General features: G+C 32.9%; 1 protein-coding gene and 1 long non-coding RNA gene across 2 annotated transcripts; both read left to right on the top strand.

Moving 5' to 3' along the window:
- Positions 1-9409: 9409 nt before the first annotated feature.
- Positions 9410-12852, top strand: LOC133878050 (PHD finger-like domain-containing protein 5A). Its single transcript, XM_062316539.1, has 2 exons — positions 9410-9550; positions 12134-12852. The coding sequence occupies exon 2, from the start codon at positions 12184-12186 to the stop codon at positions 12514-12516; it is 333 nt and encodes a 110-aa protein (XP_062172523.1). The 5' UTR covers positions 9410-9550; positions 12134-12183; the 3' UTR covers positions 12517-12852.
- Positions 12853-15497: 2645 nt separating this feature from the next.
- On the top strand, positions 15498-17383 carry LOC133878692 (uncharacterized). Its single transcript, XR_009901953.1, has 3 exons — positions 15498-15673; positions 15787-15891; positions 17226-17383. It is a non-coding gene; the product is annotated as an uncharacterized LOC133878692 (long non-coding RNA).
- Positions 17384-18077: the final 694 nt, after the last annotated feature.

The following is an 18077-nucleotide window of genomic DNA, read 5'->3' as shown; positions in this document are numbered from 1 at the left end:
ATAATAATGTTATAACAAAAATACCTTTTCATGACGGTCATAGGCTATTTTTGTTAGCATTTTTGGGTAAGTGGTTTTTTTTTTTTTTTTTTTAAATGTTTTAATATGACATGAAAAAATGCTTTTAATATAATATATCTGGTTATTCTGAGAAAATACAAACATATGTAATCGTTGACAAGTGATCGTGTGATACCCTTTAATGGAGTAGCCACTCCTATCTTAATTAGGATGGCTGTGCGGGCACCTTAATTTGATTGAATTAAGTGATTCTGGACCACCTTTAGCTTACTGTGGAGACTCTATTTTTAATCAAACGTCAATTTCATATAAAAATAATCTTTTACTGTATATCACAATTTTATAATCTCCACAAATTGTCCCAAAATATTGGACCACTGGCCATTCAATATTATATTTGTGGAACACACCACGTCATCAAGCAAAAAAAAATATGTGCATGCATGGTACATGACACGAACGTTTACGATACGTTTATAATTTTTATACAACTCTAACAACTTTTTTTAAGATCAACCATTGAATATTTATAATTCACATATAAGAAAACAGATCAAATAGTTAGTTTGAAAAAAAAAATTATTGGAGTTGTACTAGAGTTGTGTCAAGAGTTGTACACCAATCATTTCTCTATTCAATATTATGAAAAATGTTAGATTTACAACACCAATACAACAACTGTACAACAATCCTTTACATGAGGGTGGGTCTCACATACTGGGGTCCACCCTCATGTGAAGGATTGTTGTACAGTTGTTGTATTGGTGTTGTACAAAAATCAAATCTCCAATATTATATGGAGAAATGATTGTTGTACAACTCTTGTACAACTTCACCTCCTTTTTTTTCTTCTTCAAACTAACAATTGAATCTGTTTTTATACATTTGGGTTCTACATATCTTATGATTGATTTTAAAAAAAGTTGTTGGAGTTGTACAATAATTGCACAGAAGTCGTAAACGTATCATATCTCTAAAATATATATATATATGAGTTGTGTTATTTGCACATACTCATTTTGTATATACATTGTACACGTACTCATAATGGATGTGTACAATGTGGCATGTGTTACATTATACCATGCGTGTTCTACATGTATGAGTCTCACATTCATTGTGAGTGTATGTGCAATACGTGTACAAAGTAAGTGTGTACAAAAAAAAAAAAAAAAAAAAAATATCATTTTCGTATGTGTATATTGATGCAGGAATCTTATGAGAGATTAATATGGCGCAAAATCAGCTGTTAAGAAAAGCAATTTCCTTCCAAAAGTGAACCTAATAGAACTTTCCTAAAAGGCTAAAACAGCTTAACAGAAATGGTTCAAAATTGTGGACATAAATAAAAACAATTATTGTTTTGGTGCTCAAATTTTCCAAATAATTTTAGTCAGCGCAGAAGACTGATGAGTAAAGATTTTATTTATTGTAGGCGTGTAGAATAAATATTTGGTTCGGATAATTTTGCGCATAAATACATTTTTCTTTTAAAGAAAAAATGAAGGAATACTCAAACAAAATCCATCATGGTTTCAATTTCTGAAAAATGACTCTTTGGATTCAAAATTGTAAATTAAATATTTGAGAAAATAACTTCATGGATAATGCCTGAACTCACTTCTAGTATGCCCAAGTGATAAGACATCTGTCATTAAAATTGCATGATAGGAATATTGAATTTTGGGGAGTCTTTTAGTTGAATTTGACTTAGATGCGGCAAAAAAACTTTTAGCATATAATTTTTTTTTTTTTTCTCACAAAAAATTTGGAATTAAATCTGAATCTGAACCGTTAAAAAACTACGTACAACACATATACCGTAGTTTTTTTTTTTTTTTACATCGCTTCAGTCAAATCAATTTTAATGAATCCATAAAGGCTTAAATGATGTCAAGGCCAAATTATACTATATTAATCACTTATACTTATGAAATATTTTCCATGTGGGATTCAAACCTCTCTACACTTACATGTGTATACTCAATAATTTTCTCCTTACATGTGAGTCTATTACCACATTGTTACACAACCTTCAAAGGAAAGATTTTTATCAATCTTATAGACCCTCTCCAAGATCACTTATGAGCTATATGTTGGTAATATAACATGTTGAGACATCACTTAACTCAAAAGCTTAAGTCTATGTAATTAGGCCCAACTATGCTATCACTTATGACATATTTCTAGGGGTATGAACGAATAAAGCTACTCGTGAGCTCGCTCTAACTCAACTCGGTAAAACTCGGCCCGCATGCGACTTAATTATTAAATGAGTCGCTTGTAAACACGAAAGTAAACTCAATGTCATATCTTCTCTTTTGAATCATTTAGCAAGGTTTTCAAAGGAAAGTGCATGCACTTTCCTTTTATAAAGACATATACTCATGTCAAGATTTTATTTTAAACTGAGTTAGATGAATTTCTTTTAATTTAGTTTATTAATCTGACATGTGTCTAAAACGCACATAATTTTATATCAATTTAATATACTAAATTGGAGAAAAACTTTCTTCTATGACCTTAAATTTAGAAGGATGAAAATACTTTTGTTTTCTTTAAAATAAGTGACATTAGCCACTCTATTAGGAATCTAAGGCTATTCATGACACCAACACTAATAATATATAATGTTTTAACAATAATTATAATTGCTATCATTATCATTAATATTATTATAATTATTATAAAGTTGGTCATCATATTATAATTTTCCTAATAACGTCACTCCAAAGTTGCAAGGACCCCCCCCAAAAAAAAAAGAGTTGATCACTACGTCTAAAGTTGCATGCAAATACAAATAATTGGCCTAAGCTTTTTTATCCATAAAGAAGCTGTTTAATTTGACCCCAACTAGATCTTGTACCTTTTCCAATGATTAGGGTACCAAAATCTCATCTTATACTCGAAAGGTGATCTTCTTTCAACTTCAAAAGAGTGCAAACGTCAATTTCAAATAATATATATCAGACTATCACAATTTTATAATCTATATATAAAAAGAGAAGCCATCTCTATACTTATTTGTGTGTTTTTTCAAAATAAGCAAGGGAAACCACGTACTGGAAACATTTTCTCAAACCAGAAGGCACTTAAGGAGAAATTCTAACATTTTCTCAAATCAGAAGGCACTTAGGGAGAAATTCTAACAATATTTTTAACATTTATCAATCATTACGAAAGTCATGAATTTATAATAAGAACATAAAAAAGTTTATGTCTCTTCACGAAGATCTAAGGTTTTCTTTTCTAACCACGTCGTTTTCTTAATTTATAGAAATAAAGTGCATTCTCCAAAGGGAAGTATGAAAGGGATACATTGTGTAGGAAGTCAATCCCGACCAATTTCGATCGTCATCAAGATTACATTACAGCAACCTTTTCCTTTCAATTTTCCTAACAAATTACTCACGCAGGAATAGTAGTCAAAAGTTGAAACTTAACTAAGCAATTTTTTTTTGGACGGCCGGATTGGCGACGACTCACCTGCAAAATGAGAGAAAAAGTCACCAGAAACTGTTAATTTCGGAGACCGAAAGCGCTTCCGGTACTTAAGTTAATAATGTTTTTCAAATAAAAACTGAACAGAGAGCGAGAGGAGAGAAGTTCCTCCTAAGTCCTAACTACCTTGAGATGTGTGTCCTTTTTTCATAGGAGACTATATGAATGGTTCCTTAAATGCTTGTCATGTGGTGGCGGGGCTTACAACCCTTTACATGCATGGCATTTGAAAGGACACAATAAAACCCCTAGAGTCTAGTTCTCGTTATAACATTACTCTTCGCGAATACTTTAGCTTCTGAGAGTTAAGACTTTGTTTCATGATCTGTACCTAAATAATAAATTACTTAAAGATAACAACTATTAATAAAGATAATATACAACCATTTAAAGATAATAAATTATAGTATCTCTCTATACCGTACTTAAAGATAGATTTCAATAAATAAATAATAATTAAATAGCAAAGTACGTATAATAACCAAATAACAAAGAGAAGTAGGACTCTTTTATTCCCGTCCTTTGTCCCATCTACTACGTAACAAACTGCCGCCACAATTTGTAAAAACTGTACCCTAACAACAGCTAGCCTAATACCAAACCGTAAATTCGGAATCGCAAGCACGTCTTGGAATCTTACATCTATATCCCTATCTCTTATAACCTTATTATCTTAAACTATGATTTCTATAACCATATATATATATATACATATATATATATATATATATATATATATATATATGAATAATGATTCAATGCCATCTAAATATACAATTTTTTCACCACCTTGTCTATGTGGTAAGGTGATCCCCCACTACTTTTTGAGTTTTTTTTATTTTTTTTAAAAAAATTAAAGTGGGGGATCACCTTGCCACATAGACAAAGTGGTGAAAAGTTGTATATTTAGGTGTTAGTGAATCACTACTCTATATATATACCCTTGAGGGACAAATAACTTCATTTTTCTTAAGCTAACCTGAAAAGGATGCTTCCTCAAAGAAAGAAAAAGGGATAGCTCTATAAAAGGATATTGAATTATACGCCGTTTTGAGATAAGAGTACTAAATTAACAAATGTCTCAAATTAGAGTATTTACATTTTCAAACGTCTCATTTAAGGATATTTCATTAGAATTTGTTGTTAAATCCTAACGGAGTACCCAAAATACCCCTATTTTTTTTTTAGGAAAAATGATAGGATTTAGGTGTTGGTCATAATTTAACAGAATTTGCAAAAATACTCATGCCTGAATCTTTGAAAATTTTATAATTTTTTTTTTTTTAAAAAAAAAAAATGGTATTTTGAGAATTTTGGCAGCAAATCCTAACGGAGTACCCTTAAGTGAGATGTTTGAAAACGTGGATACCTTAGTTTGAGACGTTTGCTAGTTTAGTACATTTATCTCAAAACGGCGTATAATTCGATACTCTTTTGTAAAGTTATCCCAAAGAAAAACAACAATAATCATGAAATTTTGGTAAAACTTCATCTTTCATCTCTTTTGCAAAATGGTACTCAAACTTTAAAAATTGTCAATTTAGGGTATTCATATTTCAATTTTTTCAATTTCAATCTTTCGTTAGAATTTTTCATTAAATCCTGTTAAAATTTCTAAAATGCCCATCTTTTTTTAGGAAAAAAAAGAAAAAAGAAATTGCTATGATTTATGTGTTTGTCATAATTCAACGGAATTTGCAAAATTACCTATGCTTGAATCTTTGACTTTTTTAAAAAATAAAAATAAAAATAAAAAATAAGCACAGGGGTATTTTAAGAATTTTGATAGTATTTAATGAAAAATTCTAACTGAGAGTTGAAATTGAAAAAAATTGAAAGATGAATATTCTAAATTGATATTTTTTTAAATTTGAGTACCCTTTTATAAAAGTGATAAAATATTCAGAGTTATAAGCGAAATTTTTCCTCAATTTTTTTGTCAAAGTACTGGAAATGAAATTCGAGACAGAACACCAATAGTATTATGTATATATAGGAAAAATCCTTTAATCCAACTATCCAATATTTGCATGAGGCCTGCTCTATCATCTATGTAGCATGTATTATACATGAACCCACCCATGCATCTCACATGTGGCACGTAGAGACAAACAGGATGCCTCTAATGAACAAAATAGATATAAGCCGGCCGATCCCTCTAGAGGGCAAGCATGCTTCAATGGGGTCATTTGGACAAAATTTTCTTTCACAATGGGATGGATGAAAATTCTTTCCACTCAGCTTATTATTATTATTATTATTATTATTATTATTATTATTATTATTATTATTATTATCTTTTTTTTTTCTTTTTTTTTCTTTTTTTTTGTTCTTTTGTTTTTTAATTAAATAAAGAAAAGGGTTATAAAGAAAGATTTTTTTAACTCCTGATCTGAAAAGAAGAGAAAGTGAGCGACCCTATAGACAAAAAATAGGTGGGCTCCCCAATTATAAACCCAAAACGAAATATAACAGTGCGAAAATATAAACAAAGGTTAGAAAATGGGTCAAACAAGTGACATGGTCGTCTCAAAGGGCCACACAAAGTGGTTACAGAAGCAAAATGACATGGATTAAGGCGAACTTATCTAAACCCTCAGTTGAAAACAACAACAACCACTCAGTTTATTAAATTGAAATGTATCTTTAAAACACTCTCAAGTGTCTTATTAATCCTATTAAAAATGCATATGATAATTACATGTTTTAAGGACATATGTAGTTTAATAGACTGAATTGAAAAAATTTCCTCCGACCTAATTTAAAGGAAAACTTTGTCCGGATAATTTTCCTCATTTAAAAGTGGTTTTATTTAGTGATATAGGAGATTCTTTTTGGTTATATATATAGAACTGCTCTTTTGAGAGATTTGAGTGAGTGAGGCTATGACTTTTGGGGTTATTTGATGAGTTACAGAACTTAACGTTATCATTGGAGTTCATTGTAGTTGCTTGTACGTCTATATTTGAAGCTTTTAAGCTTTGTCTTATATTATAAAAACATTTCTTTTAACCTGCAGCCTTTGCTTGGCATAGGTAAAAATATCACGTTGAAAGGCCTGAAAAATAAACTTTTTAACCTCATGACTTTTGAAGCAGTTCATAAGTTGTGATTTGTGTTTAGTTTTTTTTTTTTTTTTTTTTTTTTTTTTTTTTTTATGATTTTATTTAATGTAACTTTTTGAAGTTTACACGATGAGAAACGTATGAAGGTTTACCTTTCTTTTTCTTTTTGTCTTTACATTTTTTTATTCAAGAAAAGTGGAACTACAAAAACTCAGACTATAGACTTTCAGTACTCTTAATTTCTTGCAAAATTAATTTCAAAGAATAAAGATAAAAAAAAAAAAAAAAAAGCAACTTAATACCTTTTTCCACCTTGTCCACCAAAATCGTCTCCTTTCGCTCAAGACTGTTAACTGCTGGAAGTTTCTCATTCTACATCGTGGAATGGCCTAGAGGCCTGTTTAATTGTAACAAGATAAATTACACAACCCACTTTTAGGATTGAGATCCTATAATTCTTGGGAAGTGCATGAGACTAAAACTTCAAAGATATCCAATCTAAACATTCAAAATTAAGGATATGAATTGAACCACGTAAATTTTGAAGAAAAAAAAAACCCTAAAGAGATGATCAGACTCTTTTTTGAAGTGTATTGCAGCCACCCGTAAAAACTTCGAAAATGGTCACATCACACCATCCCCAATGACTAAGAGATGGTGCGACCACCCCCGATGACTCAAGGGGAGGTGGCTGACCAACCCCTCACCCTCAAGGGGGTGGTCGGCTACCTCTGTGATAATGGTTGTGATGGACCGAACATCATAACTATCATTGAGGTTGCTGACCACCCACTCAAAAGATAAAATGGTAGGGTAATTATCTTTTCCCCCCTCATGAACTACCAAAAAATGTGCGATACCCCCATGAACAACCAATTCGACCAAAATAGAGCATTCAACTACTAAAGACAACCATTTTCCCCCTTCCGTAAGTCAACGGGTCACGTGACCGTCACGTGCTGTTTTACATGGAGGCATGTTGAAAAATGGTGGTAGTTCATAGGGGAAAATAGGAAGAAAATGAAAATAAAGCAGCATTTTTTTTTTTATTTTTTTTTATCAATTGAGGGCATTTTTGTCTTTTAATCAAAATTAACGTTCAAAATCGGCATATTCTGTCCATGTTAACGGGTCTGACTGACGGAAGGGGGCAAAATGTGTAAAGTTGATAGTTGGATGCTCTATTTTGGTCGAATTGGTAATTCATGTGGGTATCGCGTATTTTTTTGTAGTTCATGGGGGAAAATGTAATTACCCTTAAAATGGTGATTGACCACTTCTAAAGGAGATAACCGACTACTTCAAGAGGTGGTCCGACCACCCCGTATTATTTTGCCTTTTTATTTATTTTTTAAAGGTTTATATGGCTCATTTAGACCATTCATTTAAAATAAACTAACTGAATCTTTAGAATTGGAGTGACTTAATCCCACTTCTTATACCACCACAACATGGTGTCACCTAAAAAGACGATAAAAAGAAAAGCCCACAAACAAAATTATATCCTTTGGGAAATGATTTTCTTCCCACAACAAACGAGAGGCAACCACAAAGCAGACCGGAGCCCGCAATGGGACAACATCGTTGAAGCCCATTGCTGTTAAGAGGCCTCCGTAAGCTTAAACCCAAAGGTCTTTCTGTCTCGTTCTACTTGTCCTTGGAAGTTGGAGCTCCGACTTCGTGGAGTGATCTGTTCTTGTCGTTAATAATTCGAACAATAAATATAAAATTTTTTTTATAAGATTTATTTGTCTTACTATGTAAGAAGGTTGCCTGAAACCTATTCGGACATGTGAGCTTTATAAGAATTCTTTTATATTTATTATCAAAATTGCTAACAATCTGAAGAGCAAAATTCAGTGGCGGACCCAGGCTTGTAAAAATGGAGGGGCCAAATCGAAAAAAAATAAATTTGAGGGGATAAAACTAAAAAAATTAAAAAATTAAGGGGAAAAATTTTAATTTATTTATTTTTTTGGTGAAATTTTTTTTTTTTAGGGGATAATTTTGGAGCTTGGGGGGGCCAGGCCCCCCCTAGCCCCAATGTAGGACAGCCCCTAGCAAAATTGCTAAAAATCTCTATTCCAAAAACACAAAATAGCTTATGGACATCTGTTCTATATGTTTGTTTAACTCAACTCTGTTTTTGACACTCTTATGCTCCTTCGATGCTTTGCTCCTAAAGTCAAAGAGTCAAAGAGTAAAAATAAAAATAAAAATTAATTGAATAAATGTGGATTCAAATCCCCTACAATTCAAGATTTTGATCATTTTCTTGTCTTACAATCTTCTTGTTGAGTCCCTCTTCCTAATTAGGGGCCTACCTTCTCGAGCAGGTGCTCAAATAGCTTGTTCATTCCCTACCATCCTTGCACTTCAAGCATAAAATTGTCGGAGATTTCGATCCAAATGCAATATCTTAATTATGGATTTGCGTCATATCAACGAGATTGATAATTAATGTATTGGAAATAGGTTTAACTTCGAAAATATGATTTTTTTTTTTTCTTCATTTCAAATGAAATGGATGGAGTCATTTTATGCTCATCATTTAATGTTATTGTATTTAACAATATAGATAATGCCTCATGATAAATATAATAAATATATTACGGCTGAGCGTATTTAGCATGTAACAACATATATACCGTTAAATCTTTAAAATCTAATATTAAGTATTAAAAGAAATACTTTTAATTCTCAACGTAAAGTTGGACTGGGCCATGGAATACAGCAATACAAATCAATTATTTCACAACGTGTTGGGTTAAGAACATTTTTAAAGCGGGTCAAAGCCCGCCCCAGATCCGGCCCGAAAACTCTCGATGGTTCTCACATTTTCAACATTTATTATTTCTACACCCTTCTCCGCAGCCGGCAGCTCCTTCATTGTTTACCAAAAGGAGCAGGAGAACAGCCAGCGTTCTTCAACCCCTGGCGCACGCTAGAGCCTCCCGGCGCAGGTTAGTTCTTGTATTTTCTCGTACTCTTTTTGTTTTTGTTTTAGGCTTTATTACTTTCATTGTTTGTTTGTATTTTTTCCCAACAAAAACCCTAGAAACTCGATGCAGAGAATACAAATTTGACGAATTTCTAAAACAGTGTCGTATTTGGGTATGTGTATGCGAAAGTAAGAACGTGTCTGTTGTGTGGGTCGCTGCATTGTGTTGTATGTTTGAGTAATGCGCTACCTGGTATTCTCATTGATTAAGGATTTTTAGGTAAAGCAATGGCATAGGATGAGTACCAATTGTTTGATGAAGTGACGCAGAGGATTTGCGGGGTGAAATATAGCTGTGTTCGGGTTATTCTCGAACAAAGTATGAGGAAGCGGATTGAGTTCGTTAAGCGTCACTGAGCGCGGGACGCTTGGGGTTGAGTTGAGCTCTTAAACTAGATAGGGTTTTAAGTACTTTTTATAATCTCATGCGGAAAAGTTTTAGGGAGTTCTATGAACTGTCGCAAGCTATTTGATGGTGGACCATGTATCAATAACGTGCGTCTTATGGTTCATGTGTTGTTAAAGTTTTATATGTCTCTTTTATTTTTGACAATAATTGTTATATTTTGGACGTTGTTACCTGGGATATGGGTTTCTGTGATATGAAGAATGGGGATGTGCTGGTGGTTTGACTTGGCTTTTTGATGGCTAGAAAAATGATTGTTTGAGTTCATACATAAATCAACTGGATTTGTAATCGTTTAATCAAATTTGGGGTAGGTCAGTGTCACAGACTTGTTACTTCTGTGAGAGAACTTGACTGTTACATGAATAGGTAATAGAATTGTAGAAAAGAAGAAGAAGGAAAGAGATGAAGAGAAGAATGACGAATTGTATTGAATAAGCCGATTCGAGATGGCGAGTCTCCTTAGTTCAAACAGAACTCAACAAATGTCCAAAACTGACTTTACAACTGCAATCAATTATATTTATACAACAATTGAAACGCAGAAGGCTTAAAGCAAAACGATATCTTGAAACAGTAACTGTAAAGCACGTGTGAAACTGAATTACTGGATTCCAACTAGAATCCATAATTCATGCCACTCCTCTGCATCTGCCACGTACACTGCCAGCTGCCCCTTCTTGAATCTTCAGCTTAACTCTCAACCACACGTGTAACAGTCAGTTAATTTTGTATATTGCTTGGAACCTGAGGGCCTGAGAACATCCTGGTTTGCCATCGGTGAGTTGGAGTTTTGAAAGTAAAAAAATAAAAATTGTTTGTCAAAATAAATTGTCTGTCAGAAAAATAATAATTGAAGAAGAAGAAACCCATATGAGATGCAGAGCCTGTTCCTCTGTATCTCGTATGGGTTTCATTATTATAGAAATTGGCCCTTGGACGAGGGTGATCGATTTAAGTAGTTTAGGGTTTAGGTGATTGATTTAAGTAGTTGCAGGTTTTTGCTGCTATATGGTGGTGAATCTGGTGATAGGTTAACCCTTAGTGAAAAACTTTTGACTGGTTTGTGATTAGGTGTAGAAGGAAATGTATTGCATTTCTAACTAGCTTCTCCCTTGAATTTTATCGCTTACTTGGTTTGATGGTCCACATGTTTTTGGAAGTGCAATGATCGATACAAACTGTGAAGAGGGTTTTTTCTGCCATTCTTGAATTTGGCTGAACTCGAGTCATGCATGAATATGAACATAAGCGTACTTGTAAATCTCATTGTTGAATTTCTTGATCCTGGACAAATGTTTGAAATTGTTTACTATTGCCAGTCGACAGTCATTTGTCTGCAAACAAATATAGTTTATCTAGACACTGATTTTAATCTGCCATGGGAAGTGGTGGAGTTACTGCTGGTTTGCGTTAGGATTCTGATGGAACTTGGAACTTGTCAAACTATATTTGAATATTGTACCATGTATCTAGATTTTAATGCTCACATATGGAGAAATGTTTACTATGCATGAAAATTTTAATCACTTATTCCAATTTCATGTTTAGTTGCATTTGTCTGATGCATAGAGGAGTAGAAGTGGAAATTAAGAGAAGAAGTCTGTTTTACTTTAGAAAAAATGTATTACATCTACTGCTTGCAATGCATATGGTTTGCTTTTAAACAAATAAAAAAAGGGTACTGATTTGCAGTATGGCTCTGGAGAAGGGCCTTAGTTTGACTGACCTTTGCCATTCTCAGCTTCCTGTGGATTTCAGTTGTACTTTATCATCTAGTTGTTCTTTTACTAACATTTCTTTAACAAAATTTTACTTTGACTGGATGATTGTGGAGAAAAGTGCATGTTTTATATTGAGTATGTTGTCAGATGATGGTCAGCTGTCAGTTGATGTTATTTGCTATGTTTCTGATGCCACAAATTAATCTGCTATGCATGGGTTTTGTTCTCTGGAGGACGTGTTTGTTACTTATTCCTATTAGATATTGAAATGCTGATAAAAATCTTTTCTATGTTTATCTTTCTTTCTTTTCTTCTTTTTTTTTTGTACTTGAGCTTTTCTGCCTTCCTGATGATATTCCTGTTTAAGTATCCCCTTGGATGGATTTTTACGTGCTCTTTACTTATTTCTATTCAGGAACTAAGAGCTTTACTTATCAAAGGAACTAAGAGCTTGTTGCAGAAAGCATGGCCAAGCATCACCCAGATTTGATTATGTGCCGGAAACAGCCAGGAATTGCCATTGGACGACTTTGTGAGAAATGTGATGGGAAGTGTGTAATCTGCGACTCCTATGTGCGCCCTTGCACACTCGTGCGAGTATGTGATGAATGCAACTATGGATCCTTTCAGGGTCGGTGTGTTATCTGTGGAGGAGTGGGAATTTCTGATGCCTACTATTGCAAAGAGTGTACACAGCAGGAGAAAGATAGGGATGGATGCCCCAAAATTGTTAATTTGGGGAGTGCCAAAACAGATCTATTCTATGAACGTAAGAAATATGGTTTTAAGAAAAGATGATGACCATTGGATAGACATGTCCGGTGCTTATAAACTGCATTTTTCTACTTGTGATGACGAATCTTGATATTTTGGAGCAGTTAGATGATGAGCATGCTATAAACATCTATGCTGCTGTTATGTACTTAAATTATTGATGAAGATTCAGATTTTGGAATGATGGAACTCTGTTAAGGTCTTGTGTTTATGTTTGTTGACATTTCCGAGTTCTCATTTTCAGAACTTTTCAGTTTTTATTTCGTGTAAGCAAAATATTGGTCAAGGAACCAACTAAACTCGATCATCGTAGAAGAATACTGACTTTAAGCATATATATGAGTCTCTCGTTTTAGCGTATCTTGTCCATTGATAATGGTTTGTGCCTTTAAAGTTAAAGATCTTCTCAGCTAGTGGAGCTGATGTGTTTATTTGTTGATGATCTGCTCTATGATCATGTTCTTGGGTGTATGGTGGTCTGCAGATAGTGACTAATTTAAAATATCAGAGATTGAAATTACCATGACTAGTTTTAAAAATCGGATATGGAATTTATGTCTCAGTGGCATACATCTTTTTGTTGTTCTGCATACCCTAAATTGGGAATATAATGCTTCGGTCCTGCAGTTTTTATAACAATTCCTTTACAAATTCACATGATAATTTTAAATTTTATAGAAATGAATGGCCTGTGTGGACTGTTACGTGACACTTTATATTTTAGTAGCTTATGTGAAGTGACATGCAAATAACCACATCAATTTATAAGAAATTTGTAGTAATTTTATTCACAAATGGAAAGAAATAGAAGTACAACTATCTGAGACCACATATTTTATGCAAGATTTTGCACCACAATTCCCATCATGCACTCAAACGGACCAATGTCACGACATTTGATGAGCTTGTGCTCTAGTGGCGGCACTGTACTGTGGTAGTGGCTTTAGCATTGACCTTACGTGATGCGACATTGGTCCCGGGAGAGGAGAAAAAGGTTTTGACTGGGGCAGATATGAAGTTTCATCATCATGGGCGAATTGCGATGCGTCACTCTCAACCCTGCCTCTTCTCAGTGGAAGAGAAAGACTATGCTGAATGCTGATATCATGCTCTCAGCGCTGTAGTATTAATTAATCAACTGTTTTTTTAGGTCGGCAAACACAATTAAGGATAGACATCTGAGCAATCAGAAGGAGTTGACGAAGGTTCTGGCCTAACTCATGCATAATGGTGTCTCTTATCTCTTGACACATTGGAGACAGAGCTAACTGGTTCCACTCTTTTGAGGACTAGCAATTTTCAATATACCCGCAAATTCGACACGAATTCAAAATTAGCGGGTTAGGATTAATGAGTTTGACTCGTTTAATTAAATGAGTTGAGTTAAGATTGACTTATATAGTCTTATATTCATGCATCGACATAATTCAAATCCGATATGCGATCACAAATTGTTAGCCCTACCTGTTTGCCACAGCGATGGCACACAGTTTTGGCTAATGTGGTGTCCTGGTTCTGAAGTCTGCATCTCTGATCGTGGCCACAATTGGGTGGCATGTGACTCCTGGATTCATGCTTATTGGTTAGTCGGTATAAGATGTTGCTGCTCCTTAATTATTGTGGAGCAATGAACATCATAGGTACTGCTTATCCTACGGTTGGTACGATGAATGCAGCCTTGCGTAGTCACTCTAAAACTTAAAAGGAAAACATCATGGCTATTGCTGCCCTGACGTCAAATGATTTAGATTGCGCATAACAAGCCACAGTGTATAAGTTATTTTGGCTGGCGGGATGTAAATTTGGGTGAAAATGTAGATATATTTAATTAGTTACTTTAGTTAAAATTTGGTCATCCAACGGCTACGATATTTTCTAACGTAACTTTTTGATTCTGATAAGACATGCACATGACTTTAGAATGATGGTGCTTCGAAAAAGAAATAATGTTTAAATAAAATAATGTGGGTGAATAGCTAAAATAAAAGGGCAAAATGTTAGCGTTTTGAAAAAGTGAGTAACTTTAAAAAAAAAAAAAAAAAGAGGTTATTTTTAAGCAAAAATAGAGAACTTGTTGAACAGAGCCAAAATGACTAGATGGATAAAGAGTTTTTTTTTGGTATTTTTTGGTTACGGAGTTAGTCAAAGGGGAAAAGGGAGGGGGATAGCCAAAATAACCTTATAGCTATTTTGAACCACCCATGGCCTTGGAGGGTTTCGGGCACCAAAAAATTCATAAAATGTCACAAAAATTTAAAAAATTATTCTAAATTTTAGTTATTTCTATTTGGGAGCCTCTTTACTTCAATTTGAGATAATAAAAAATCATTTCATCTTTTTAGTTTGAACTTTAGGCGGTTCGAAAAAAGATAGCGGTTCGACTAAGAGGAATGTGTAAACCAAAGCTTCCATAGATTCAAATTCGATTGTAGTTTACAGTTCCGATCTATGCCTGTTTATTTTGGATCGTCTTCCAAATAACTAAATAGAAAGAGTCAAAGAAAATGCAGCAATTGGAGCTTCCAAAATTTCCAAAAAATTTACGTTTTCAATTTTGTTCCCATCCTTCTAAAATTCTAGTTTCGCCCTTGGCGTACTCTTATTGAGTATATTGTTTGTAGATCTCAACTATTATTTTAAATTAAATATTAACATTTGACTATATTATCAATTATAATTTTCAAAATATTGATAAATATGGTGATTGTTAAGAGGATAAATTTGAACTATTTGTAACTGTTAATACTCCAAAATTTAAGTTGTTTGTTCGAACTTAATAGTTAAGAATAGATAATATAGGTGTTTAAAGTCGTTTGTCAGAAAAGTTAAAAATAGATAATCTAGATTCGAAATTAAACTCTGCTAGATTCTTATCATTAATGATAATTTATGTTGACTTTCCAACTTCCACGTGGCAATTTTCTTTAGGAACACGTGGCATTCGTGGATTCCAAATATCACAATATGGGAGTTACTGTTGGCCATTTGCGATGCTTTAGCACATAACCAGTTTTCCTATACAAATAGTGGAAGCAAATGAGCATATTTTCACATAGTTTCTGCAAGAGATCATCAGTACTGGAGGAGTGAAAGAGAGAGATGGGTTTTCAAGCTCGGCTGTGCTTCTTCTTCCTCCTCCTTACCTTTGCCGTAATGTGCTTTGCTCGTGAAGCCCCTTTAGGTATGTTAATTATCCTCTGTTATTCTTTGATCGTCATAACAATGGCGGCCGGCATACCTATCTGTGTATATATATATATATATGTATATATGACAGTGGTTGCATGTTTACAGGGAGTCAAAAGAATTTGGTCGTCGATGACTACGACGGTCCACATGCTAATCCTAAGCATGATCCACCCCATTCTCCTCCTAAGCTAGCGACCACCTCACTTTCGAGTATGTTATTTTGATGATGTTTTTAGGACATAAATAAATTTTTGAAGAATTTTCTTAAAGACCGTCTATAAAACTATCATGTATGTCTCTATTAGTATGTGAGAAACTCATGCTCAAATTAAGAAAATAAGACAGTTTTATAAACTGAGTTAGAATGAGATTTACGCTGAACTCAATTCGAAAGAAACTTCTGTTCTTGGATTTAGGTCCATGATCATTTAAGAATACATGCTTTATATATGGCAGAGGAAACCCGTAAGTTTAAATGTTTAATGCATGAAGGAAAGTAAATATGAATTTAACATGTGTTAAAAGCATGTGATCACTTGTTTAGTCGTTGTTTGTTTGTCTCTTAATCCATACATATTTCTATAAGAAATTTGATTCATGTCTCTTCAGTGCGGCTGGGAAAAAGTTTTATTTTCGGCCTGGTTTAAATGAAATTTCAATAATTCAATATATTAAATTGACAGCTATCTTTAGACTATATGATTTTCATATTCATTATATTTATCATGTTTTAAGGATAAATGTCAAATGCTCTTTCAATTCAAAAAATTTCTTCAGCCCAATTAAAGATGAAAATTGTATTTGTGTGTGTTTTATATACGTTTGGATTGTTTGTTAATATTTTTGTTTTGAGAAAAACAGAACTAGCTATTATAGATCATAAGAAGTTACTTTACCAGGGAATTAATGCAATAAAATGGTAAAAAAGTTTGTTTTTTTATAACATGTATATATAATAATGAGAATTTATTTAACTACACTAGCGAAGGATATTACACATAAAATCATGGTCACCTTACAAGGCATATGACCATGATTAGTTAGGTCCATTTCACTTCCAAGTATGTATATATAATTTATTATTCTCCCACGTCTCTTTCGAACGTAGCTTACAAAGCTGATCAGGTAGCAATGACATGTAACATTAACCTATCAACATTAAATGTTGTTAGAATATTAATTAAATTATTAAAATTATTTTTTTTATCAGTTTAAGCTTTTAGAACAAAAATTTCAAATTCAAATTTTATATCTGTTATTCACTTCTCATTTCAATTAAATATTTCGCGTGTTAGATCTCACTTTTTAGAGGAAATTTGAGCCTACATGTGAATGAATTAATTCACTATTTTCTATCGACTTAAGTTTTTGAAATAAGTGATGATTTAACGGGTGTCATATATAGCTTCTCTTTGGAAAGGTTTTAAGGTTATTAATTATCAATCCTTATTAATGTGATAATATTGAATTATTTATCAGACAGTCTTGAATTCTAGTAATAAGATGTCTTGATTAACCACAAAAATTTGGTGTTTTTTTTGCAGAAATACTCACTCAGAGAGACCAAGCTAGTCCGTGATCCTTTGTTCGTCAATTGAAGTGAATAAATACATAAATAATGTGCACAAGACGTCGTTTTGCACTTTAACAAAGCTTGTGTTGTAATCGTATTATTTCAGCTAAATAATATTACTTTCACTGAGGTTCTCTCTCTTAAAAGGGCCAAAAAAAAAAAAAAAAAGTTCAAATTATGTCATATATATACTTAATTATGCTCTTGTATGTATATGGTTAGCATTAAATATTTCCAATCTTCGGCATTGAATTCGAAAACAGATCATATCCAGTTCATTGTATCCGGTCCCTTATAATTTAGGGGTATTTTTGTCTTTTTACATTTTTTAGACTAAAATACCCCTACACTAAAAAGAATTGGATCATCTCCGATTCACCTACTCCACTGAATTCAGTTGAGAAGTACCAAATTAAAGATTGCAAATAGGTGAACAATTGGAGAAAGAGAGAATTCACTTATAGATCAGTACATTCTCTGTATCTTGATCTTGTTAGATTATAAATTAAATAATTAAATTCATCGCTTCTATGCACGGTGATCTTGGTCGAACAATGTTTGTACGCATGTAAATCATTAGTACTCATGTTGATTAGAAGTGCGATTGTTAATTAATTGAGCTACGTGCTATGTCTATGAAAATGTTTTGGGTATTACCCTTTTTATTACAAATACTACTCTTTTAAATATTTAAGTTGAAAAAAATTCTTTCTATAAACTAACAAAATTTTAGAGTATACGTGCATTTTTAAAAGTGGACATGAAAATTGAGTACTTTAAAGATAAATATTAATTTAATAGATTGAGTTAAAAAAAGAAAAGA

The sequence above is a fragment of the Alnus glutinosa genome, chromosome 9 (genome assembly GCF_958979055.1).
Source record: "Alnus glutinosa chromosome 9, dhAlnGlut1.1, whole genome shotgun sequence".
Classification (NCBI taxonomy): Eukaryota; Viridiplantae; Streptophyta; class Magnoliopsida; order Fagales; family Betulaceae; genus Alnus; species Alnus glutinosa.
This window is presented reverse-complemented; position numbering and strand designations above follow the sequence as displayed.

What these genes read in the sequence shown, in the direction of transcription:
- LOC133878050 (XM_062316539.1), top strand. Translation starts at nt 12,184, where the DNA reads ATGGCCAAGCATCACCCAGATTTGATTATGTGCCGGAAACAGCCAGGA.